We start from the raw sequence: 26,787 nt of genomic DNA on the forward strand, positions 1-26,787 counted from the left end.
CATGTATAAGCTGACCCCCTAATTTCAGCTTTTAAAAAATGGCCTTCAAATCTTTACCTATATGAATAGAAAAATGAATAAATTAGTGCAATAAAAATGGCGAGATAGACTGCAGAATAAGAGCTGCAGGGTGCCAGTGAGATTCATGACAAACACACATGCAGCTCAGAGTTTTGATCAGATTGAATGGGCCACTGACACTCGTGTGTCAGCAAGGGGGTAGAATTATCTGGTCACTTGGTCCAGGAGGTAGTCTCATGGATGCCTGATTTTAGGCAAGGATAGGAATGTGTGATGGCAAGTGAGGCAGATCTAGATGATTGAAATGGAGGAGATTCAGCCCTTGCCATTGTCCTGCAGGCTGGAGATTCTGGAGGTTGTATGAACAAAAGTAGGGGTGCAGGATAGATAAGCAAACTGACTGTGTCACTGTGATACAGAAAACTATTTAAGTGTGGGGAGTAAATGCGAATATGGTCATTGTTGGACAAAATTATAGTCAAAAGGGTTGACACAGTTCTCCACACCCAGCAGGGAGGATATATTGCTTGCATAGGACATTTGCTGGGCTTTAGGACATCTGCCCTGCGCTGGTGAGAAATTTGAGAGAGAGAGGTTTCATTTGTGATTGCCCACATCGGTACCAATGATGAAATAGGACTAGAAAAACATTCAGCTTAGAGACCATGAGCAGCATGGGGCTAAATTGAAAAGTCAGAATCCCTCTGGATTCTTACCTGAGTTAAGAACAATTAGAAGAAGGTAAACTGTGTTCAAGGTAAATACAAGGCTCAAAGAATAATATGGTTTTAATTCATGTGGCATTTACACTAGTATTGGAAAAATTTGCAGCTATGTACCTTTTTTATGATAGGCTCTGAGTTGTACAACTAGGGGTAGAGTGGGTTTTAATCTAATCAGTTGGAGGTGAGGCAACCTCTAAGGATGAGAGAAAAATGTAGGTTGGAAAGTAAGGAAAAGGAGAATCGCAGCATAAGTGAAAGATGTACAACGTACAGTCCAAGTGTTTGTCAGCAGATAAGGCTAGATGTTACAAAAATAACAAAGGTGGAGCTAAAGAATTTGTGTGTGGCATTCAAAACAAAATTGGTGCACTGACAGCTCAAGTAAAAACGACTGTACTGAATATGATATCCATTACTGAGACATGGCTGCAGGATCACCGAAGGGTAGGACCTAAATATTGAAGAATGCATGACATTTTAGAAAGACTGGGGAGCTTTGAAAAGGTTGAGGAACAACTCCTCTTACTATATCTAACTAGGAAATGAACTTGGTTCTGACAATTAAGATATACAATTAATTTGGTTGGGGATAAATTATCAAGGTAGAATGTCACTTGTGAGAGTAGTTTATAGGTTCCTTTATGGTAACCACACTGTAGAATGGGTATGTGAGGAACAATAATGTAGGCTTGTTAGAAAGGTGCTAAGATAGACATAGGTGACTTGAATCTCCATATAGGTTGGACAAATCAGATTGGCAGAGGTAATCTGGAGTTGAGTTCATTGTACTGCTCCAAGAAATGATCTGAAAACACTTTCTGGAGCCAAGAAAGCAGGTGATTTAATCTGGTAATAGTTAAAAATCACAGCACCAGGTTATTGTCCAACAGGTTTATTTGGAAATACTAGCTTTTGGAACACTGTTCCTCGGGCAGATACCTGATGAAGGAACAGCGCTCCAAAGGCTAATCTTTTCAAAGAAATCTGTTGGACTAAACCTGGTGTTGTGTGATTTTTAACTTTGTCCACTCCAGACCGATATTGGCATTTCCATATCAGCATCTGGTAATGTACAGTGAGACAGTGTAAAAACCATAACTTTTGCTCATTTCTAGATTGTGATAAAAAATGGGAAAGGATACTTAACTCTTTTTAAACCAAAAAATTCTGGAGAAAGATTTTACCGTTTTTAAACAAGTTACTAGAAATCATTTGAGACTTTGTACTTACAATGTTGTTTTGCTGAAGCAGTGGAGGAGGATTGCTAAACTCATTAGCACCATGAATATGTTCAGAGCAGTTTTGCTCAGAGACAGCCTGTTAATTGCTTTTTCAATTAAGATCAGTTGTGGGTCAGGAATTCTCAGCATGACAAATTCTAATTGGCTCCTGGGGAGGTGTACAGTCCATGTGTGAACAACATAGGGATAGAAAACTCAGGTTCTTTAAAAAAAAACAGCATCATTCCCTCCTGACAGACAAAGTAAAAAGAATTGGCTGATAGCTAGCTGTTCTTGTTCCTATTTGTGTGTACACTGTGGCCTCTAACCCATGACTGACAGACTGAACAATTAGTATGACATCTCCAATTCATGCAGTATGGAACTTAGAAGAAGCAACATGACACCTCCTTGAATCCTAGTGCTATTGAACTGTGTTCTCCTAACCTATTTCTCCATTCATTTGTTTGTGGGTGTAGGGGTTTAGGAAGCGAACAGTTCAAGTTAAATTTATAAGGCTGATCATTTTTTTTTATTTCCCTTAGTTAGAACTGATTTATTTGTAATGTAGTCATTTCTAGTTGAGTCTAGAAACCTGGTCATTTTTTTTCCCTGTTAATCTGAGTACATCAGCAAGAAAATTATTTGAAGTGATTTGCTTAAATTTTTAACTTTTGTGATGACCTAAGAGGTGTGGGGCTTGTGTAAGAACTCTTTTCCAAGTGGGGCCTGTCGAGGAGTTTGCAGGGTTTGATTGGAGTAGTTTGTCTGCAGGCAAAGGGACCTCTGGCAAGTGGGAAGCCTTGAAAAATGAGATAGCTGGAGTTGGAGGTCTGAATGTTTCTGTGAGGGTGAAAGGTAAGAATAAGGAACCCTGGACGGTGAAAAATGTTGAGACTTTGACCAGTGAAAAGATATGGCTCAGGTACAGGCAGCTGGGATCAAGGGAATCCCTGAAGGTATACAGGAGGTTACTGAAGAAGAAATTCGGGAGGGCAAAAAGGGGGCATGAGAGAGCCTTGGCTGAGAAGATTAGGGTGAATTCAAAGTGGACCTGTATATCTAGAAACGCAGGAAATGGGCAAGCCTCAATGATTATTTCTCCTCTGTATTTACCATGGGGAAAGACGTGAAAATTGGGAATTTAGGGAAGTTAGTCTGGGATGGGGGTGATGGTGATATCTTGGGGGCAGTCCATATCACCGTAGAAGAGTGGTTGGATGTATTCGAATGTATGAAGGTGGATAAACCTCCTTAGCAGATCTGTCCAAAAACACTACAAGAGACTAGAGAAGAAATTTGGAGTTGGGGGGTTGCTGGCTGATATTTTTGCATCATTGTTAGCCATGAGTGAGGTCCCGGAAGACTGGAAGGTAGCGAGTGTTGTGCCATTTTTCAAGGGGTGCAAAGAAAAGGCTGGCAATTATAGACCATTAAGTTAACATCTGTGGTGCATAAGTTACTTGGCAAGATTCTGAGGGATAAGGTATACATGCGTTTGGAAAGACAGGGTTTGATTCGGAGTAATCAGCATGGCTTTGAGTGGGCGATTTTTGTCTCATAAATTTGCTAGAGTTCTTTGAAGTGACTAGGACAGGGCAGTAGACGTAGTCTGTATGTATTTCAGTGAGGCCTTTGATAAGGTTTCACATGGTAGGCTGCTCAGGACGGTTACATTCATGGAATCCAGGGCGAGCTGGCAAACTGCACACAAAATTGACTTGATGGCAGGAAGCAGAGGGTAATAGGATGCAATTCAGACTGGAGTTCTGTGACTAGTGGAGTGCCTCAGGTCTGTGCTGGGCCCATTACTGTTTTTTATCTGTATCAATGATTTGGATAAGAATGTACAAGTCATGATTAGCAGGTTTACTAAAATAGGTGATATCGCAGACAGTGATGAAGGCTATCAAAAATTGCAACAGGACCTTGATCAGCTAGGGAAGTGGGCTGAGAAATAGCAAATGGAGTTTAATAAATGTGAGATCTTGCATTTGGGAAAGTCAAATAAAAGTTTCATAGTGAATGGTAGGACCTTTTTAAGGTGTGTAGTGGAACAGGTTTTTTGGAGTTCAAGTTCCCAGTTCTGTAAAAGTGGAGTCACAGGTGAACAGGGCAGTGAAGGAGGCTTTTGGTACACTGGCCTTAATGGGTCAAAGCATTGAGTATAGAAGTTGGGAAGTTATATTGCATTTGTACAGGATGTTGCTGAGGCCGTGCTTAGAGTATTGTATTCAGTTTTGGTCACCCTATAGGAGGGATGTTATTAAATTGGAAAGAGTGCAGAGGAAGTTTACAAGGATGTCGCCTGGACTCATGTTATGGGGAAGAGGTTGATCGAGCTAGGACATTTTTTTTCTTTAAAATGTAGTAGACTAATGGGGGGGATCTTATAGACATGTATAAGATCATGAGAGGCATGGATAGGGTGAATGTGCTCACACTTTTTTTCCCAGGGTTGGGGAATCCAGGAGGGCATCAGTTTAAGGTTAGAAGGGAAAGAATAAAAAGGAACCTGAGGAGCAACTGCGTTACACAGAGAGTGATACGCATATGGAATGAGCTGCCAGCGGAAGTAGTTGAGGATGGTACATTAACAACATTGTAAAAGGCATTTGGACAAATACATGAATAGGGAATGGATTATCAGTATCTAGGCCAAGCGTAGAGAAATGGGGTGAGTATGAAAGGACGTTTTGGTTGGCATGGAGCAGTTTGGCCAAAGGGCCTATCTCCATGCTGTTTGATTTTATGGCAATCTGGTAATAAAGATCCCCTAGCTAGCGCTGGCCATGACCCAATTTTATTTTCAATTTGAGGAAGTGAAGAGAGTCTAGAACTAGTGCTTTATATGTAAAAATGGATTATACAAGTATGAAACTGGAAATGGCTAAAGTGAATTGGGAAATTAGTTTAATGAATAGATCAGTCAAGCTGCCGTGGCATACATTTTCTTTGCTTCATCACATTCAGCAAAAATGCTTTCCAGTGAGAAGCAAGCATTGTCTGAAGGTAACTAAGGAATTTCAAGCTGGGATCAGTTTGAAAGAAAATATGTACAATTCCACAAAAGATGAATGGCTGGTCAAAAGATTAGACATAATATTAAAAACAAGTATGATTTAAGAATAGTGAAGAAGGAGAAATGAGCGTATGAGCGAAAGCTATTTAAAAGTTAACAAAAGATAGTGAGAGCTTTTACAAATATTTAAAAAGGGAAAGGATGAGTGTTGGTCTTCTGAGAGTGAATGTCTGGAGATTAATAATGGAACATAAAGAAGTGACAAACCAGTTGTACAGATATTTTACATTGCTGTACCCTTAACAGTGAAGATCAATCTTCGAGAAATGATTGTGTATCAAAAGGCAAATGGGAAGGAGGAAATTATAATTACCTGGAAAAGGTTACTGAGAACACTATTTGAAATAAAAACTGACAAATCCCCAGGACCACCTGGACTTCAGCCTATCCCATTCAAAGAAGTGAATGCTAAGAGAGTAGATGCATTGGTTACAATTTCCCCAAATTGCTATATTCTCTAAATATCTGTTCTGATTGGAAAATGGCAAATGTAACTTTTGTGTTCAAGATAGGAAAATTAGAGAATGCAGATTTGTGAGCTTAATGTTTTGTCATAGCAAAAAATACTATAATGTTAAGTATGTTATAATAGGGAACTTACAAAAACCTCAATGAAATTAGGCAAATTCAGTGTGGCTTTGTAAAAAGGAAATTGTGAATGACTGACTTATTAGGGTTCTGTTATTTTTGAGGAAGTAAAGGGGACTCTGTATCTGAGGTGTATATGGATTTCCAATAGATAATGTCACATTAATGCTTACTTTACGAAATAGTGCTCATTGGTGTAGTGATACATATTAGCGAACTAAGAGGATCTTGCAGCATAATGGTTGTGACCCTACCCATGAGTCAAGAGACCTGGGTTCAAGTCCTACGTGCTCCAGAGGTGTGTAACAACATCTGAGTAGATTTATAAAACAAATTGCTTAACTAACAAGTGGCAGAGAATGGGAATAAACAAGTCATTACTAGGTTGATGAGCTATAACTAGTACATAGGAGAAAGTGAGGACTGCAGATGCTGCAGAGTCGGTGTTGATATTTGTGGTGCTGGAAAAGCACAGCAGGTCAGGCAGCATCCAAGGATCAAGAAAATTGACATTTCGGGCATAAGCCCTTAATCAGGAATTCCTGACCTGCTTTTGCTTTTTCAGTGCCATGCTTCTCAACTATAGCTGGTACATTAATGTGACTGCCAGAGATGGGGCCTCAGCTATTTACAATCAAGAGCAATGACTTGGATGAAGGGCACAAGTGTATAATTGCAAAATTTGTTAATGAGACAAAGATCAGGATGTAACCTGTGAAGAGGACATGAGGAATATAGATAGTTTGTGCTTGAATAAATATCCGGTAGATGGAGTATAATGTGGGAAAGTACAGATTTGGGAATGTGCATAACACGTAGAATTTACATATGATGTCATATGTAAATGCTGCTGCGCAAGCACAGGGAAGCATGCACAGTGAAGCATGCACTTAGGAAATGGGCTTCAGTGGTGGCCAGTGAGGACATTGGATGGGGAGAAAACTCCAGAGGGATGAGGAAGGAGCAAACATGCTCTGTGGAAGTTGAGCACCTTGCAACTTTCTGCAATTGTAAAGACCCCAGCATTGTGAATGTCTTCAGTCACAAAAACATCCACAAAAGGATACAAGTCTACAGATAGCCAGTCTTGTTCAGTGTTATACTATGTACATAGATTATTTGTGGAGTGCTTTCCTCCACGTATTCAAACTTCTAAAGTTGCTGATGGAGGTTAAGGACATAACCTTGTGTTAGACAAAAACGGCAGTTACTAGAAAAGCTCCGCCTCAAATTTCAAATCCATTGAAAAGGGCCAGAAACTGTCTGTAATAACCTTGTCCTACAGTTTCTCCATTGCAAGTGGCCTTTGTAACTACATCATTGTTGTTTTTTTGAGCTTCAGACAGATCTTATCTAATGCAAGATAAAAACTGAAGGAACTGCAGATGTTGTAAGTCACAAACAAAAAATGGAAGTTGCTGGAAAAGCTCAGCAGGTCTGGCAGCATCTGTGAAGACATGTCAGTTAACGTTTTGGGCCTGGGAACCCTTCTGAGGAAAGGTCACCGGACCCGAAACATGATTTCTCTGCACAGATGCTGCCAAACTTGCTGAGCTTTTCCAGCAACTTCCATTTTTTTGTTTCTGACTTACAACATCCGCAGTTCCTTCAGTTTTTATCTTGCATTAGACCAGATCTGTCTGAAGCTCAAAAAAACAACAATGATGTAGTTATAAAGGCCACTTGCAATGGAGAAACTGTAGGACAAGGTTGCTACAGTTTCTGGCCCTTTTCAATGGATTTGAAATTTTGAGGAGCAAGGACTCCTGAATTTTCGGCAACAATAATATTGGTGATTAATGTCATAAAATAGTCATCCTCTTCCACCGATGACACGTTTTTGCCTCAATTTGTGAGAAAACAGATTTAGAATATGCCATAATAAATCAGAAGTGGCACAGCCACCAATTTATAGCTAATAGGCAGTGGCAACCATGGGTCCCTACCAAGTATTCTTCAGAGTTTGGAACTGCACCTATTTTACACATTAGATATTTCTCCAGCTTTAATAAATACAGCATTTTGAATGTGATGTATTTCAAAGACAAAGGAAGAACTGAGATCTCTGTTTAGTCAATAAAATAGTACATTGTGAGGTGTGTGATCCTGCACTTAACGTTACTTAAAAACATTTATGATTGCATTTGATTCATTTCTATTCAATACCAAAATAATGACTCAAAAACATTTATATTTAGACACTTTATTGATGGGTCATTTTTAAGATACAGAAGGACATCAATTCTAATTTGGTGTTTTATGTGCTGCATTTCATTTAATATAAAAGTACCCCTATGGCAAAATTGATCCTTTGTATAATGTGATAAATTGCAGATTTAATGCCGATATCTATAAATTTACATGTGCAATAGTCTGCTGTAATGCGAGCAATACAACATCAGAGCCATACCCAATTCAACAATACATCCACAATGCTTGATGCATTATTATTGGTGAAGTTAAAAATAATGAATACATAAATCTATAAATGAGATGCATATAGTTTGAGTCAAGTTATCTGGGGATGATTTAAAATTGATTAAAGGAATGCCAGTAAGTACAGCATTAGAACAAATGTGCTTTTTCCACCAATGAAAGAGCTATATTCTTTTCCCAATTTAATATCAGCATGAATTATTTCAAAATTAACATTACTGTTACTTTAAGGTTTATTCTTCAGGATGATAATAGTTAATGAAGCCATGATTTCCAACGCTGTGTGGATTTTCAGTTGACAGTGATTTATGGTGATATTTTCAAATTTTAATAATATAATTTATTCTTGTCAATATAATTAAGGGAAGCTTATTAAAAATAATGAAGTTTTTATTTAAATAGCATTCCAACATAGTAGGAAGAAGTTGAGCAAATTCATGATTGCTATTGATTTTAATCTTGGGGGTGGTTGTTGCAAAGCTGTAACAATGTGCTGAACGAAGGTACAAATGTCCAAGGAAATTAGTGAGATGGACTGTCATTAATTACATCAAGCCATAATTTCTGGAGGCTTTTGCAATGTAACATGAAACCTGTGATAAACCACTACATATGCCATTATTAGAGTGGGATTTCAAAAATACAGAATTTCCAGGGACTGTCTGTGTACATTGTATTTATTGAGCATAATTGTGCGGTGGTTACCAAAAACTTGTTTTCAATTTTTCAGTTAACTTGTATTCGATGTCTGCTGATGATCTGCTGCCTGTTCTGCTGTATCTACTGGTCAAAACTGAAATTCCTAACTGGTATGTTTATGAATCTTTAAACCAAAATAATGTTCTGGGGGTATTAACAAGTTTGGGGAATACAACATTGCACAAGTGATAATTTTTGCTACATGCTTGTACTTAAATTCTTTATTTTCTGGAAAAGTATTAGTAAGGTACTTTTTGTTTCTCTCATCCAAGGTATCTCTTGTGTAGTTGGACTTAATTTGCTTGAACTTGAAAACATTAAAATATTCAAAGAAAGTAGTTAGTTGCCAATTTATTTCCAGTTTGCAGACTCTAGCTGCCTTCTCTTTACCATGGACTTGTAACCCCTTTACATGTCCATCCCTCACCAGGATGGTCTTGGGGCTCTCCACTTCTTCATGGAAAAAGGTCTGAACTATTTTCATCCACCATTATCCTCCTCTGCCAGGCCGAGCTCATCCTCACTCCTAAATAACTTCTTCTCTTTTAACTCCGTCCACTTTGTTCAAGTCAAAGGGGTGCACATGGTTACCTCCAAGGGCCCCAGTTATGTCTATCTGTTTGTGGGGTACGTGGAACATTGCTTGGTCCAGTCGTATTCCACAACTCCTCCTCTGGTATATCAATGATATAACTGATATCGACTGCAAACCCATCAGTTACCTTGATTACGCATCTTCAAGCTCTAATTTCTATAAATACTCCATTCCATTTTCCTAGCTCCTCTGTCTTTGCCGCAGTTGTTCTGTTGATGCCAACTTTAACAAGGTCTGAAATGTCCTCTTTCTTCCTCAGTCAAGGATTCCTCAGCACCATGGCCCCCAGGGCTCTCAGCTGGGTTTGACTCATCTTCTGCACTTTAGCCTTCACCCCCTCTCTTTCCTCCCATAATAGTGATAGGGTCTTCCTTGTCCTCACCCACCATACACCAGTATTCATAGCCAGAGGATCATTAGCTGCCATTTCTGCCACCTCTAGCAGGATGCCACCATCAGCCCCATACTCCCCTCCCCTCTCTTGTCAGTCTTCTGCAAGGACCATTCATAGAGTCATAAAGATGTACAGCATGGAAACAGACCTTTCGGTCCAACCCGTCCATGCCAACCAAATATCCCCACCCAATCTAGTCCCACCTGCCAACACCTGGCCCATATCCCTCCAAACCCTTCCTATTCATATACCCAATCAAATGCCTCTTGAATGTTGCAATTGTACCAGCCTCCACCACTTCCTCTGACAGCTCCCTCCATACTTGTACTACCTTCTGTGTGGAAAAAGTTGCCCCTTAGGTCTCTTCTATATCTTTCCTCTCCCCCTAAACCTATGCCCTCTAGGTCTGGACTCCCAAACCCCAGGGAAAAGACTTTGCCTATTTACCTTATCCATGCCCCTCATAATTATGTAAACCTCTATAAGGTCACCCCTCAGCCTCCGCTCCAGGGAAAACAGCCCAGCCTGTTCAGCCTCTCCCTATAGCTCAAATCCTCTGACCCTGGCAACATTCTTAAATCTTTTCTGAATCCTTTCAAGTTTCACAACTTCTTTCCGATAGGAAGGAGACCAGAATTGCGCGCAGTATTCCAACAGTGGCCTAACCAATGTCCTGTACAGCTGCAACATGACCTCCCAACTCCTGTACTCAATACTCTGACCAATAAAGAAAAGCATACCAAACGCCACCTTCACTATCCTTCTACCTGCACTCCAAGGTGTCTCTGTTCAGCAACATCCTGAGAACCTTGCCATTAAGTGTATAAGTCCTCCTTCTAAGATTTGTTTTCCCAAAATGCAGCACCTTGCATTTATCTGAATTAAAATCCATCTGCCACTTCTCAGCCCATTGGTCCATCTGGTCCAGATCATTCTGATTCACTCCAAGGATGCCCTAGTCCACTCCTCCTTCACTTCCAACATCACCCCCAGAGCTCCATGCCACTTTCCCCTGCAATCTCAAAGTGTGACACCTGCCCACTTCCTTACTCCCTCCTTAATATCCAAGGGCCCAAATGCACCTATCAGGTGAAGCAGCACTTTACTTGCACTTCGCTCAATCTACTCTATTGCATTCACTGCTCACAATGTGGTCTCCTCTACGTTTGGCTAATGAAGCATAAATTGGATGACTGTTTTGCAGAACACCTACACTCTGTCTGGGGAAAAAAGACCCTAAGCTTCCAGTTGCCTGTCACTTCAATACAGTGCCTTTTGTTCCCTGGCCAACCTCTCTGTCTCAGGCTTACTACAGTGCTCCACTGAAGCTCAGTGCAAGCTGGAAAAACAGCATCTCATTTTTCTTGGGGAACTGTGCAACCTTCTGGGCTCAATATCCAGTTCAACAATATTAAGGCTTGAGGCACCTTATTCTATGTCCTTATCTCAACCCCCACACACCAGGCCTTGTTATCACATGGTCTGCTATCTCACATAATCCACTGTTAGCCACTAATAACCCCCATTTGACAACTATTTATTCTCATCGGCTGACCATTATCCACTCCTGTCTTCTCTCTTTGGGCTCTGATCTCCACCTATCTTTTACTCCTTACCCCTCCTTCAACCTTATCTTCAGCATAAAAAGCAACCTTTTCCTAGCTACCATCAGTTCTGAAGAAGGGTCACTGGAACCAAAATGTTAACTCTGCTTTCTCTGCACAGATGTACCAGACCTGCTGAGTTTTTTTGTTTCTAGTTGATTCTATATATGTTGGCTTTGCACTAACTTAGCTCTGAGTCAGGTTTAAGGATTCACATAATTCAAGTTAAACACTTCAAAATTATCAGAAGCAGTGTCTTTTAGATGGGGTTTGGACTCAGACTTTGGGTGAAAATGTACCGCAAACATATTGTGTTCTTGTCTAAACCAAAGTCGTCGTACATATTTTCTTTTGTGTTTTGGATATTGCGTGCTGATTTGTGCTTGCTAAATAACAATGACCACTTTGTAAGTAATTCTGTGGTTAGGATACAGTTTAGAAAATGGGAAGTTAATTATAAATTCTTCTCTTGACTGGTGGTTTTACATATTTCTTGCTGTGCTGTTAATTGTGATGCAATTCTCGTTCATAAAACTTCCAAACTGTTGAAAGTAATTGTTGTAGCTGGTGAAACAGAGAATTTATCTAATTTATTAGAGTTTTTTCCACTATTTTATAATCCTTTTATTAACATTTTTCTCATTACAGGATGGCCAATCTCAGTTATATCAAAAATTTTAGATTTTGCAGTGCGGTCAAGGATGAGCTGGGATATTGTCTAACTTCCTTTGAAGCTGCGGTAGAGTACATTCATCAGGGCAACTTGACTCTTGGTCAACCTGTAAGAACCATTATATATTTTTGAAATATTTTGCAGTGGTTTTTTTTTAATGCACTTTGCTGTTTTACTCAGGGAGACAGTTAAAATAAAAGATGTAATTAGATTTAACTCATTCACTCTTCCCACATTTAGTGTTTTTTTTTGTTTTCAGGTTCAAATTTGTGATTGTGCATTTTGTAAATGGGAATCTCAAGTACTTAGTTTTAAAAAAAAGTACCTGCATATTTAGGACTCATATTCGATTCTAAGATCTGCAAATGAGTATAGTTGGAGAGAATATTGATTAAATATCTGGAAGGTTTGCAGGTTAGAGTGTATTTAGAAGGGAGAGTTGTAAATTTGGTCTTTGGAATTGTTAGGAAACTACATTATGTAAAGAATAGAGGAGTGGAGTATATTTACAACACTCATGCAGTATGTTGAAGCATTGGAACTTGGTGTTGTGATGATGGAAAATTAGATTTGCATACATGTGAAATAGTTGTTGGGGGGGCAACAGTAACAGATCATTGCGTGGAGTTACCGGATACCAGTAAAGATAAAGTTAGAACATATTCAAACTGTTTGGGCCAATAGGCATTGGGGTTGAGAAGATGAGAGATTGATCTAATTGGAATATATGACCTCTTAAGGGGATTTGACAGGGTCAATTCTGAGATCATATTTCGCCTTGAGGGAAAATCTAGAACTAGGCGCCAAAGTTTGAAGGAGGTTTACTATTTAATATTGAGACGTGCATTTCTTTTTCTGAAAATTACTAGTCTCTGAAATTCTGTTTCTTGAGAACAGTAGACGTAAGGTCATTGAATGTACTATAGGCTCAACCTTTAATCATTGATAGAGTCAAGGGTTACGGGTTGCCAGTTAGGAAAGTGGAGTTGAGACCATGATTAGGTCACCATGATCTTGTTGGAGCAGGTTTAGGGCTGAATGGCCCATTATTGCTGTTGACTCTTTGTTTCTGTGTTGTGTGCCGTGTGACTAATATGGATACACACATGTTGTATTCACAAATAACTTGAGGGGTAGTTTTGTCGAAATGATCTCCTTAGCACTGATCTTCTATTGAAATTATAATCATAAATTGCTATTGCCATTTCCATGCCCATGATTTTCTTTATTAATATTTAAATATAAAAAAGGATAGATTATTGCTAGTATGAGGTTTGGGCTGAGAAAGTTCTATGTTAGAAAATGTTTTTAAAAAATATTTCCTTAGTGCTGTTTTCAATAATTTACACTTGCTAAACAAAATTACCAACTGAACTGTTCTTTAGTAAAATATTAGTTGTTTTATCTATATTTCAAAGCAACTAAATTCATTTCTTGTTATAAATTTCAACACCAAGTGCACTTTTGGAAAAATATTGGCCCCAGTTTTCTGTTAGAGTTCAACTTCATCAAAGCAATGAAGCAGGCAACCACTTCTGGTGATGCATACACTCAGTTAAACATGGAGTCAGAAGTTAATTCCTTGCTCCTCCACAGGGTGTGCCATTGTAATCTCTGTGAAACTGAATCTTTAGAATCACTTGAACTTCTGCATTTTAAACTGTAATGCTACGCAAAAAAGATGTGCCTAGTTGATTAGAAGTGTGTTTGAGGTTTTAATAATGTGCTAAGTCATAGCCATCGCTGGAGAACCACTGAGTGAAGCTAATTATCTAATTGGGAAAGTGACAATTCCTTGGTTTTGTCAATGTCTAGGATTTTAACTTCCATCATATTCTCATCTGTTATGTCACCCTCTTTATAAACTGTACAGGAAGTTAATTTTTTTAAATTTTCAATCAGCAAACCAACAAGTAAAATGCAATGATTTTTCAGTACATTTGGCTGCTTACTACACTTGATCACTGTTACCAGATATCTATAGATCCCCAGAACTAAACTAACATCCAACAAGGTGAAAAACCATGCCAGAAGTCACTGGTCTCATTGTAGGTAGTTTGTACTCTTCTTGAGGTCATAAATGGCCGCTGTCACTTGAACAGTGATCGCAAAACAGGTCAATATGCAGAATAACTGAGCCGTAGGATATGTTTACATAATAACTAGTTGTAAAGCTAATCTTGATGCTCTGAGGGATTTGAATATTTAAAGATATTTTGGTATTTTTAACAGATCTAAGATTTTTATCGAGTGCTTGATGTCTGTTCAGTTTTTAAGTTGCGTGCATATGCCCTACATCTTACATGAATTACAGCACATAAAATGTAACTTTGCAAATTGAAATACAAACTGTCTTGTTTTAAAAATCGTCCTTTTAATTTTAGGGATCAGGAGACCTAAATGATAAAGTCTTTTTTAGAGAGAGGATGAATTTGCTGTCTCAGTTGTCCGCAACTCCAATTGATTTCTTGTTTGAGGTAAATCTGAATTAATTGTTTTACAATTCTGTTATGAGCTGTTTAGTGATTGTGTAACTGCATGGTAGCAGCCTGAAACATTTTTGCTTAGATACATGTTTTTAAAAGTTCACAAAGTTCTCATTCAAAGTGAAACTTTTGTGGTTCAAAATGAATTCTGTCTGACTGTTCTGGAATCTACAGAATTTGGAAGATGATGGCCAATTTATCTGTAATCTCTATGTCCACCTCCTTTTCATTGTCCTGGGATATGGATTATAAGACCACAAGGATTTATCAGCTTTCAAATCAATTCATTTCTCCATCTTTTTTTAAACTGAATCCAAGTTCTTTCAGTTCCTCCTTCCCAATAGATATTTGTTTCCCCAGGATTTCTGGGAACTTATTGTTACGGTGAAGATGGAAATAAAATAGTTCAATTGTTCTACCAATTGTTCAATTATTTCCTTGTTCTGAATTATTAATTATTCCATTTCAGGCTGTAAGGGACTGACATTCACTAATTTCTTTATTTTTACTAAATTTGTAGAAGCTGTTACAGTCCACTTCTATTGTCCTTTGTAAGTTTACTCTCATACCCAATTTCTCCCTTCCATAATCGATCAATTGTTCCTCCTTTGCTGATTGTAAACTGCTTCCAATGTTCCTTCTGTATGTTTGCATCAGAAAGGAATGTATAATTATTTCAGTGCATGTATTTGCACCTTTAATATTAGATGTTAACTATTGCCTATCCACTGTCATGCTTTTTAATGAAATTACCCAATCTGTCGCAGCCAACTTGCTGGTCATACCTAGCTTCAGACCATGTTATTTTCTTCCAAGTGAAACATTCTGTCACATTGTGGTCACTTCTTCCTGGAAAATCTCTCTCAGTAAGGTTATTAATTAAACTCTTCTCATTGCGCAAGTCTAAATGTAGGATAGCCTTTTCCCTTATTGTTTCCTCAATGTTCTGGTTAAAAAACCAACTTGTTCATACTCTAGGAATTCATCTGGCTTCACGTTATTGCACATGTTTGCCCAGTCTCTACAGAGATTGAAGTCACTGAAAGACAGTATCTACTAATGCTTTCTGCTCTTCGTTGCTTCTTAGTTCCGCCCAGACTGATGAGGGGGTAGAAGGATAGGTTAGTAAATTTGCGGATGACACTAAGGTTGGCGGAATTGTGCACTGCGCTGAAGAATGTTGCAGGTTACGGGGGAACATTGATAAACTGCAGAGCTGGGCTGAGATGTGTCAAATGGAGTTTAATGTGGAAACGTGTGAGATTATTCAATTTGGAAAGAGCAACAATAATGCAGAGTATCGTGCTAATGGTAAGGTTCTTGGTGGTGGAGGTGAGTAGAGAGATCATGGTGTTCATGCACATAGATCCCTGAAAGTTGCCACCCAGCTTGATAGGGTCATTAAGAAGGCATACGGTGTATTAGTCTTGAGCAGTCAAGAGATTGAGTTTTGGTGCCATGAGGTCCGGTTGCAGCTGTACAAAACTCTGGTGTGGTCGCACTTGGAGCACTGTGTACAGTTCTGGTCTCCACATAATAGGAAGGATGTGGAAGTGTTGGAAAGGATTCAGAGGAGATTAGCTAGGATGTTGCCTAGTTTGGAGCAAAGTTTGAGATACTTAAGGCTGTTTTTGCTAGAGAGAAGGTTGAGAGGTGACTTAATTGAGACATCTAAGATAATCAGAGGGTTAGATAGGATGAATAGTGCTAGCCTTTTTCCTTGGATGGTGATGGGTAGCACAAGGGGACATAACTTTAAATTGGGAGTGATAGATATAGATTAGATTACTCAGTGGAAACAGGCCCTTCGGCCCAAAAGGTCCACCCAGACCCATTCCCCTACATTTATTCCTTCACCTAACACTATGGGTAATTTATCATGGCCAATTTACCTAACCTGAATTTTTGGACTGTGGGAGGAAACCGGAGCACCCGGAGGAAACCCACGCAGACACTGGAAGAACATGCAAACTCCACACAGACCGTTGCCTGAGGTGGGAATGGAACCCAGGTCTCTGGCACTGTGAGGCAGCAATGCTTATGTAGGACCACTGTCAGAGGTGGTTTCTTTACTCAGAGTAGTAGAGGCATGGAACACACTGCCTGAAACCGTAGTGGACTCACCAACTGTCAGGGTGAAAATGAATTAGTGTAGGGTAGATAGGCTTCTGGTTCCACAGGCTGGCGTAACATCGAGGGCTGAAGGGCCTATGCTGCGCTGTTATGTTCTCTGTCTTTATTACAGAGTACATTCACACACTAACTACATTACTCTCATTAACCCTGTCTGTTACATCATCAAAAACCTCAAATTCGTTAAACAGAATTTTCCCTGAATATTTTTACTACTTCCACTTACTCTATATTCACTGAGGCATGCTTCTCATGTGTTATCTATCTGACCTCTTCAATGTGCATCCTTTCTTTGATTCATGTTCTATGTAGAACATTACAGTGTAGTACAGGCTCTTTGGCCCTCTGTTGCGCCGACCTGTGAAACCAATGGGAAGACCATCTAACCTACAATATTCTATTTTCATCCATATGTTTATCCAATGATGATTTAAATGCCCTTAAAGTTGGTGAGTCTACTATTGCAGCCAGAGCATTCATTGCCCTACTACTGTCCGAGTAAAGAAATTACCTCTGGCATTGGTCACACCTCAATTTAAAATTATGTCCCCTTGTGCTAACCATCACCATTTCAAGGGAAAAGACACTCTCAGTCCACCCTATCTAACCCTCTGATTCTCTTATATGTCTCAATAAAGTCACATCTCAGCTCTGTCTAACAAAAACAGCCTGAAGTCCCTCAGCCTTTCGTTATAAGACCTTTCCTTCATACCAGGCAACATCCTAGTAAATCTCATCTAAACCCTTTCCAAAGCTTCTACATTCTTCCTATTATGTGGTGACCAGAATTGTACGCAGTGCTCAAAGTGCAGTCACACCGGGGTTTTGTACAGATGCAACATGACCACATGGCTCCGAAACTCCATCCCTTGACTGCTAATGGCTAAAACACAATGCTCTCTTAACAGTCCTATCGAGCTGGGTGGCAACTTTCAGGGATCTGTGTGCATGAATACCATGATCTCTCCATTTATCTACACATCCAAGAACCTTACCATTAGCATGGTACTCTGCATTCCTGTTGCTCCTTCCAAAGTGAATCCAAGTTGTCTACACTAAACTCCAATTGCCACCTCTCAGCCCAGCTCTGCAACTTGTCTATGTCCCTTCATAACCTACAACATCCTTCATCACTATCCATATCTCCACCGACCTTTGTGTCATCTGCAAATTTACTAACCCATCCTTCTATACCCTCATCCAGGTAATTTATAAAAATGACCAACAGCAGTGGCCCCAAAACAGATCCTTGCGATACGCTACTAGTAACTGAGCTCCAGGGTGAATATTTCCCATCAACCACCACCCTCTGTCGTCTTTCAGCTAGCCAAACTGCTACATCCCCCTCAATCCCGTACCTCCATATTTTGTGCAATACCTTACCGTGGGGAACCTTATCAAATGCTTTACTGAAATCCATGTACACCAGATCAACCACTTTTACCCTCATCCACCTGTTTGGTCACCTTCTCAAATAACTCAATAAGGTTTGTGAGGCGTGATCTACCCTTCTGAAAACAGTGTTGACTATCCCTAATCAATTGATCCTTTCTAGATGATGATAAATCCAATCTCTCATAACTTTTTCCAACACTTTACCCAAACCGAAGTAACGCTCACTGGTCTACAATTATCAGAGTTGTCTGTACTCCCCTTCTTGAACAAGGGCACAAGTTTGTTATCCTCCAGTCTTCTGGCACTATTCCTGTGGACAACTACGACTTCAAAGTCAAAGCCAAAGGTTCTGCAATCTCCTCCCTGGCTTCCCAGAGAATCAGAGGATAAATCCCATCTGGCCCAGGGGACTTGTCTATTTTCACACTTTCCAGGATTGCTAATTTCTCTTTGTGAACGTCAATCCTATCTAATCTAGTAGCTTGTATTTTGGTATTCTCCTCAAAAATGTTGTTGTCTTTTTCCAGTGTGAATACTGATGAAAATATTCATTTAGTGCTTCCCCTATTTCCTTGTACTCCACACACAATTTCCCACAATTTGATTGGCCCTAATCTTAGTCTAGTCATTCTTTTATTCCTGATATAGCTATAGAAAGCTTTAGGATTTTTCTTGATCCTTCCTGCCAAGGACTTGTACACTTTTTTTTCCCCCTCGTCTATGGAGCTCTGGATGGTTTGCCCTACCTTGCCCTCTTTCAGGATTTTTGACTCCACATGATCACCTTTCTTTAAAGGCACTTCATTATTCTTTCACCAGCTGGTCTTCGGTTCTACGTTTATCATTTGTAGTTAACATGGACTCCTCCTATAGTATTACTGCTTCATTGTAGATATAGTTTTTCATACGATGAATGTTTGTTTATTTTCAATCAGCTGTTCTACTCCAGCATTCAGCTGAGAGAGGTGATTCCCTTCAAGGAAATAAGACAGGTTAAACCCTTTCGTTAACTGGAATAGCAAGCATGCAACATTTCAAACACCTCTTTCAATTTAGTAAAATGGCTGAAGGCACTTCAAACATTCTCATGGAACTGTAGATACCAAGTCAGAGAAGGGCTTGATCACAAATGAGCAGAGATCTGAAAACACAATGGCTGGCTTTTTATTTTTCCTTTCATCAGAGGACATGCATTACATTGTTTGGAGGGGAGTAAAATAATGAAAATAAAAGGTGAGATTTCCTGGGTTGTTTCCATTCTCTGCAAAGTTTTTGATTTTGTGTTTGCAGCATATTGCAGCTGGTAATCAAGCAGAAGTGGAAGCATTGTTAAGTCAAGGTGAAGCTGACGAAGACAGCGTTCAAAAGATGTGCCATCCCCTCTGTTTCTGTGATAGCTGCGAGAAACTTGTATCAGGGTAAGGTGGTGATTAAATAATTGGAGAAGCTTACTGATATTTGGTCAACATATTATAATGTCTTTTCAAATTAAAAATACAAATATCTAGATGGTATCCTAGTCCAGGTATGATGTTAAGAGATTTGGTGACAATATTTTGACACACCACTTGCTATCTTCCCAATCGGAAAATTAGGATGCCAATTCCTTTAATGGTCATCTAATTTGTGTTAACATCAAGAATGCAATGTGAAAATAAAGTTACCTCTTTTACATGAAGCTTGATTGCTTAAGAGTTCATTCCACATTGTTACCTTCCAGTAAGGCTCTCTGGGTGGTGATATTTAATAGGAGTCATTTGCCAGGAAAGCACTCTAGAGTAAATCAAAAACGGCCAATGTTGAAATGCTCAGCAGATCATGTAGCCTTGGCAGACAGAGAAACCAAGCTGATGTTCAAGTGTGATGACCTTGGTCAGAGCACTGACGAGTCTGGTAGGTCTCAACAAAATTCTTCATGGATACATTTAAGAACATAGAACGTAGAGCAGTGCAGGTCCTTCAGCCCATGAAGTTGTGCTGCACATTTATCTTAATCTAAGATCAACCAAACCTACACATACCTCAATTTACTGCTGTCCGTATGCTTTTCCAGCAGTCGCCTCAAATGTCTCTGTCTCTAATGACTCTGTCTCTGCTACCACCGTTGGCAGTGCATTTCACGTACCCACCACACAGTGTAAAGAACCTACCTCTAACCTCTCTTCAATACCTTCCTCTAATCCCCTTATAATTATGACCCCTCGTGACAACCATTTCTGCCCTGGAATAAAATCTCTGGATATCAATTCCTATCTATGCCTCTCATTACCTTGTACACCTCCATCAAGTCACTTCTCTCCAATATGAAAAGCCCTAGCTCACTCAACCTGTCTTCATAAGACAAGCCCTCGAATCTAGGCAGCATTCTTGTAAATCTCCTCTGCACCCCCTCTAAAGCATCTACTTCCTTCCTATACTGAGGTGACCAGAACTGGGCACACTATTCCAAATGTGGTCTAACCAGGGTTTTGCAGAGCTGCTCTTAAACTCAATCCCCCTGTGAATGAAAGCCAAAACTCCATACGCCTTCTTAACAACCCGATCAACTTTGAGGGATCTATGCAAGTGGATCCCAAGATCTCGCATTCCTCCACACTGCCTAGAATCCTGTCTTTAACCCTGTATTCAGCATTCAAATTTGACCTTCCAAAATGAATTACTTCGCATTTATCTAGATTGAACTTCACCTGCCACTTCTCAGTCCAGCTCTGCGTCCTGTCAATGTCTTGTTGACTGCAACAGCGCTCGACACTATTTACAACACCACTGACCTTAGTAAGCAAACTTACTAGCCCACTCTTTCACTTCTTCATCCAAGTCATTTATAAAGCCTACAAAGAGCAGAGGCTCTCGAACATTTCCCTGTGGGACACCATTGCTTTATTCCTGATGAAGGGCTTTTGCCCGAAACGTCGATTTTGCTGCTCCTCGGTTGCTGCCTGAACTGCTGTGCTCTTCCAGCACTACCAATCCAAAACCACTGGTCACCGACCTCAGGCCGGCATACTTTCTATCCGCTACCACTTGCTGTCTTCTTTCGGTCAGCCAATTCTGTGTCCAGACAGGCAAATCTCCCTGTATCCCATACCTCCTAACTTTCTGCATGAGCCTACTGTGGGGAACCTTATCAAATGCCTTATTGAAATCTATGCACCACATCCACTGCTCGACCTTAGTCAACTTGTCTGAATACATCCTCATAGAACTCAATAAGGCTTGAGGTATGACCTGCCCCTCTCAAAGCCATGCTGACTATTTTTAATCAAACTGAGGATTTGTGACTATTTGCAAAAACAATCTCTTAAAATTCTTTCCAGTACGTTGCATACCACAGATTTACAAGGATGTTGCCAGGGTTGGAGGACCTGAGCTACAGGGAGAAGCTGAACAGGCTGGGGTTGTTTTCCTGGAGCATTGGAGGCTGAGGGGTGACCTTAGAGAGGTTTACAAAATTGAGGGGCTTGGATAGGATAAATAGGCAAAGTCTTTTTCCCTGGGGTCGGGGAGTCTAGAACTAGAGGGCATAGGTTTAGGGTGAGGGGAAAGATAAATATAAAAGAAACCCAGGAGGCAACATTTTCATGCGGAGGGTGGTACATGTATGGAATGAGCTGCCAGAGGATGTGGTGGAGGTTGGTATAATTGCAACATTTAAGAGGCATTTGGATGGGTATATGAATAGGAAGGGTTTGCAGGAATATGGGCTGGGTGCTGGCAGGTGGGACTAGATTGGGTTGGGATATCTGGTTGGACCGAAGGGTCTGTTTTCAATGCTGTACATCTGACTCTGACTGACTGGTCTGTAATTCTCTGTAATTTCCCTGTCCCTTTCTTGAACAGAGGAACAACATTCTCATCTCTCCAATCATCTGGTAGTACTCCTGTGGGGATTGAGGCTGTAAAGATCAAATTCAAATTCCTTGTTGTGGTCAGGATTTCAGCACATGCAAGAAAGGAGAAAGCACCAGTTTTGAATCTAGCCATGACTGTACTGTTGAACATAAGTTAGTGGAGATTTATTTACCAATGGACATCATTAAAACCAGACTGTAGACAAGATTTCCCAATTCTTTACAGTATAAGAAAGAAAAGAAGTCAAGTGGACCACGTGCAACAGCCAATTCCTTCTCAGTAATGTCTGGGGGCTAGTGCCAAATTTGGGAGAGCTATGTAACGGATTAATCAAGTAACAACGTAGTGCAGCTATAGTCATGGAATCACATCTTACGGAGTGTCTCAAACACCATTATATTTTGTTCTGTTGGTCTGAGAGAGCTGTCAGAGATGGCAACATAGTAGTATGGAGTCGGAAAAGGAGTTGTCCTTTGAATCCTTAGCATTGACTGCAGTTATTCAGCTTGAAGGCATTTCTGCAGGAATTCCTCCTGTAGTGTCCTCTGGCAAACCACCTTCAGCTGCTTCATCAATGACCTTCCCTCCATCACAAGGTCAGAGGTGGGATGTTCGCCAATGATTGTGAACATTCAGCATCAGTGCATGTTCAAATGCAGAAGATCTGGACAGTATCCAGGCTTGGCCTGGCAATTGGCAAAAAACATTCATGCCAGACATCTCCCACAGACTGAATCTAACTATTCTCCTTTGACATTCAGTGGCATTACCATCACTAAATCTTCCACTACTTATACCCTGAGGACTTATCATTGACTAGAAAATGAACTGGGCTAGCTATTTAAAAATTGTGGCCATGTGATCAAGTCAGAGGCTAAGAATCGTGCAGTGAGTAACTCCACTCATGACTCTGTCTGTCTACCGTCTACATGGCAAAAGGTCAGATTAGACAAATTTAGAGATGATTAGAATGAGGTATATAAAATCTTACAGGGTTTTAACAGGACATACGTGGAAGGGATGTTTAATGTAATGGCAGAATCTAGAACTAGGGTGTCACTGTTTTAAAATGAGGAGTTGCCATTTTAAAATATAGAATAAGTACAATTCTTCAAAGTCCTGAGTATTTGGAGCTGTTTTCATGGAAAGGTGATGGAAGCAGAGTCCTCAAATGTTTTTGAGGCAGATGTAGGTAAATTCTTGTTGAGCCGTGGGTAAGACGGTTGTGGGGTAGGTAGGAATGTGGATTTGAGGTTAGTCAAATCAGCCATGACCTTATGGAATAGCAGAGAAGGCTGGAGGGACTAAATGGCCTACTCCTGCTCTTGATACATATGCTTCTATACTTTCTACCTGCCTAGATGGTTGCAGCTTCATTGATGTTTGGAACCTTGACACCATCCAGGACAAATATAACCCATTTGATTGACAGCACATCCTCCAATGTTTCTTTCTCCACTACCAAGATGAGGTGGTATCAGTGTGTACCATCTACAAGATGCACTGCAGAAATTCACAGTTGATCCTTTGACCCCACTATCCTCTCAAAAGCTGAGGGCAGCAGTTAAATGGGGGTGCCATCACCTGCAAATTCATTCCAAGCCATTCACTATCCTGACTGGATATATATCCTCATTCCTTCAGTGTCACAAGGTCAAATTCTGTAGCTCCCTCCATAACCACACTGAATGTACTTCAGCCAAATGAACTGCAGCGGTTCAAGAAGACAGTGCACCACCACCTTCCCAAAGGAAATTAGATTGGGCAATCAATGCTGGTCAAGCCAGTGCAGTCTGTAGTCCAGCCATGAACTAAAGTAAATAGAATACCCCAAGTTGTCAGGTTCCCTTCTTTATTTATGTGACCCTTGGATGTTCACAAAAGGTTAATCCACAAAGCGTCCTCTTCCTTGTGAATATCTTCCTCCTTGAACCAAATTGATTTGCTTTTAAAAGAGCCAATATAACCAGGTTTCTCTGAGTTAACAGAAGAGCTTTTTAATTGTTAAATGTGAAAGGAAATAATAATACACCTCACATACACACACGTTGGAAATGGGAAATGTACTCAAAAAAACCATGAAAGGCCACCTCTGCGTTCTTTGACAAGAGAAGATAATGGCACATTGATAGTTGCTAAGTTGATTTCAGGTTCTTTGCTAGGACATTGTTGATTTACAAGCCCTCGGACATTGTTACAATGTCATTGCTTCTCCTAGCACACCTCCTTCCTTTAACACACTCAGACCTGATTGAACTAGCTTTTAACCCTTAAATTCGTTGAAAGGGGAAGACCCAAAAATCTCTGAGATTGTAGTCTTTTCTACCATCATATTCACTGTCTGAGATAACTTGTACGAAATTACAATTAAGTTGGTCGGGCATTCCAACTTTTGTAACTGCTGTCTGACCTGTTGTCCTGTTGTGCTTTTGGGTGAATATTTTGGGGTTCCTCTGTCACCATAACATGTTCAATAGGAACCTGTATAGAACTTTTGGTCCCTATGATTTCCATGTGATTATAAGTTATTTTGTTGTTCATTTGTCTTATTGGGCTGTAAAAAGCATGAAAAATCACTGACTGAACCAGTTAGGACTCTTCTGCATAGGTAGGAACTTTTGATTTCTCGCTATTTTGAGCTGAACATAAGGCTATTCACCATATTGTATGGTTCCTAGTTTCCGAGGGTGGAAGGTATAGGGGGGATGTCAGGGGTAGGTTCTTTACCCAGAGAGTGGTGGGAGCATGGAATGCGCTGCCTGTGGAAGTGGCAGAGGCAGAATCATTGGTGACCTTTAAGCGGTAATTGGATAGGTGCTTAAGCTAGGACAAATGTTCGGCACAACACCGTGGGCAAAGGGCCTGTTCTGTGCTGTATTGTTCTGCGTTCTATGAATAGGTGCCAACTTGAACTTGTCATTGTATCCTCCTGAATGCGCTTGGGTGTAGTAAAGGCTGTTCTGCTCTTGAGGCAGCAACATGTATGTTCATATGTTCTCCTGAGAATGATACCAAGTATTGCTGTGAACTTTTACAAGGGAGGCTTGAATCTGGAAGGAGGGTAGGAAAGCAGAGGAACAGTGATGAATTGGATTAAAGATGGGGAGAAAAGGAAAGCTGGCATGATTGGGTTAAGCAAGGGGAAGGGGACATGTTTAAATAGACTAAAATAAAATAAAGGAAGGCGGGTGAAATGGACAGTCTTGGATTGTCAACAAAAAGCAGAACAGGACTAATAGTTAAAAAGGTAAATCTTTAATATTCAAAGAATTGTACTACTCTTAACAAAAATGCTTGACAAGAAAGCTGCAAAAATGAATTTAAAGTTGCTTTAGCAGTAATATTTAATTCTCCTGCAAAGCACTCAGTAATTTATCTCAGTATGCTCCAGCTAGAATTTGAGAGGGTGCAGGAACTAGCTGTTTTAACAGAGCTGAAACTGATGTATAATCCAGTCTGCAACCTTTTTCAAGGTGACTATGTACAGATAATGCCAAAGGTATTTAAAGTCTGTGGAATATGTCCAACCTGCAATTTTGCTTATGTGTATGCAACCTTCTGAGAGATGTCATTATTACATGAGCAAATTTGTGTGTTTTTCCTGTGTCAGCTAGTTAGCTGATTTGGTTATTTTAAAATACCTGTATGTGTTTGTATAATTCATTCCAGTGTCTGGTGACTTTTTTTATGTTGTAGACGATTGAATGACCCATCTATTGTCACACCGTGCTCTAGAGACGACCGGGGTTATACACCATTGCACGTAGCTGCTTTCTGTGGTGAGCATTGCATTTGTGCATTGATCAGGTTTCTACATTTAAGTATCTTGAGTCTTTTTAAATCATAAGGTTTAGAATTATTCTCTCACTTTAATGCATAAATTAAAATATGTAGAGAACTGCACAAAGGGCAGTTTGTTAATTTGGTGCTTTTAGAATAGTTCTGATAAAATGTTTTTTAAAAATGAATAGTTGACACTAGTATTTTATCCTCCAGGCCAAGCAGCATTAATTGACCTATTGGTTGAAAAAGGAAGTGCAGTTAATGCTACAGACTATCATGGGTCCACCCCACTTCACCTATGCTGTCAGAAAGGGTATCAAAATGTGACTGTAAGTAAATCAAGTCAAGTTTCAAAGTATTCCTGAAAGCTGATTGACTTAAAATAAAAGATTATAGTCAAAGAGAACACTTCCCAGTTACTGGAGCATTTTTTAAGTGTTTGACCAGAAAACTAATTGTCTCTGAAACAACTATTTTGGTAATTATGTAATATAGTAGATATGAGGCAAAGTGCCATGTTTCCACCAGTTTGCTCAGGATAATAAGCAGTACTGCAGTGTTTGAGTCAGTGTCCATTACCTGCTGACAGAAGAAAGGAATTAACTGCAGATTATTTCTGCTCAAATAATGTCTCATTTTACATGTAACTTAAAAGTATTTTTGATGTCTCACATGCTAGTTTTACTGAATCACTTTAAGTTGCAGACAGATTTTGATACCTTTCTTTTAAATATTTAGTTGCTTCTTCTGGATTACAAGGCTAGCACTGAAGCACAAGATAATAATGGCAATACTCCACTTCATTTGGCTTGCATGCATGGTCATGAAGATGTAAGTTTTCATACAAGTTGAATTCTGTACAATATGTAGCTTTTTTATTAGGAAGGTGCTATAAATCTTATTCCAGGAATATAACTTGACCATTTGCTTTTATTATACTGCCACACCCACAGTATTCCATAATGTAGCCTCATCTTAGTCTGTCCATATTGTGTTCCCACTGATCTTCCTTTTAACGGACGCGCCAAGATGTTCCATGTTTGCTTCTGTAACTCATCTAGTTTTTGACCTTGCAATGAGCTCTCTGTAGCTAAATGCTTA

General features: G+C 39.8%; 1 protein-coding gene across 4 annotated transcripts in view; it reads left to right on the plus strand.

Moving 5' to 3' along the window:
• ankrd27 (ankyrin repeat domain 27 (VPS9 domain)) overlaps positions 1 to 26,787 on the plus strand; it is a 93,281-nt gene that overhangs the window by 27,773 nt on the left and 38,721 nt on the right. For 3 of the 4 annotated variants that reach the window (XM_060837663.1, XM_060837664.1, XM_060837667.1), the window contains 7 exons: positions 8,803 to 8,881; positions 12,013 to 12,145; positions 14,422 to 14,514; positions 19,342 to 19,469; positions 25,600 to 25,682; positions 25,900 to 26,015; positions 26,425 to 26,517. In XM_060837663.1, coding sequence (XP_060693646.1) covers positions 8,803 to 8,881; positions 12,013 to 12,145; positions 14,422 to 14,514; positions 19,342 to 19,469; positions 25,600 to 25,682; positions 25,900 to 26,015; positions 26,425 to 26,517 — 725 coding nt within the window. The remainder of the gene's footprint in view (positions 1 to 8,802; positions 8,882 to 12,012; positions 12,146 to 14,421; positions 14,515 to 19,341; positions 19,470 to 25,599; positions 25,683 to 25,899; positions 26,016 to 26,424; positions 26,518 to 26,787) is intronic. The other variant, XM_060837666.1, reaches the window with a different exon arrangement.

The sequence above is a fragment of the Hemiscyllium ocellatum genome, chromosome 17 (assembly GCF_020745735.1).
Source record: "Hemiscyllium ocellatum isolate sHemOce1 chromosome 17, sHemOce1.pat.X.cur, whole genome shotgun sequence".
Classification (NCBI taxonomy): Eukaryota; Metazoa; Chordata; class Chondrichthyes; order Orectolobiformes; family Hemiscylliidae; genus Hemiscyllium; species Hemiscyllium ocellatum.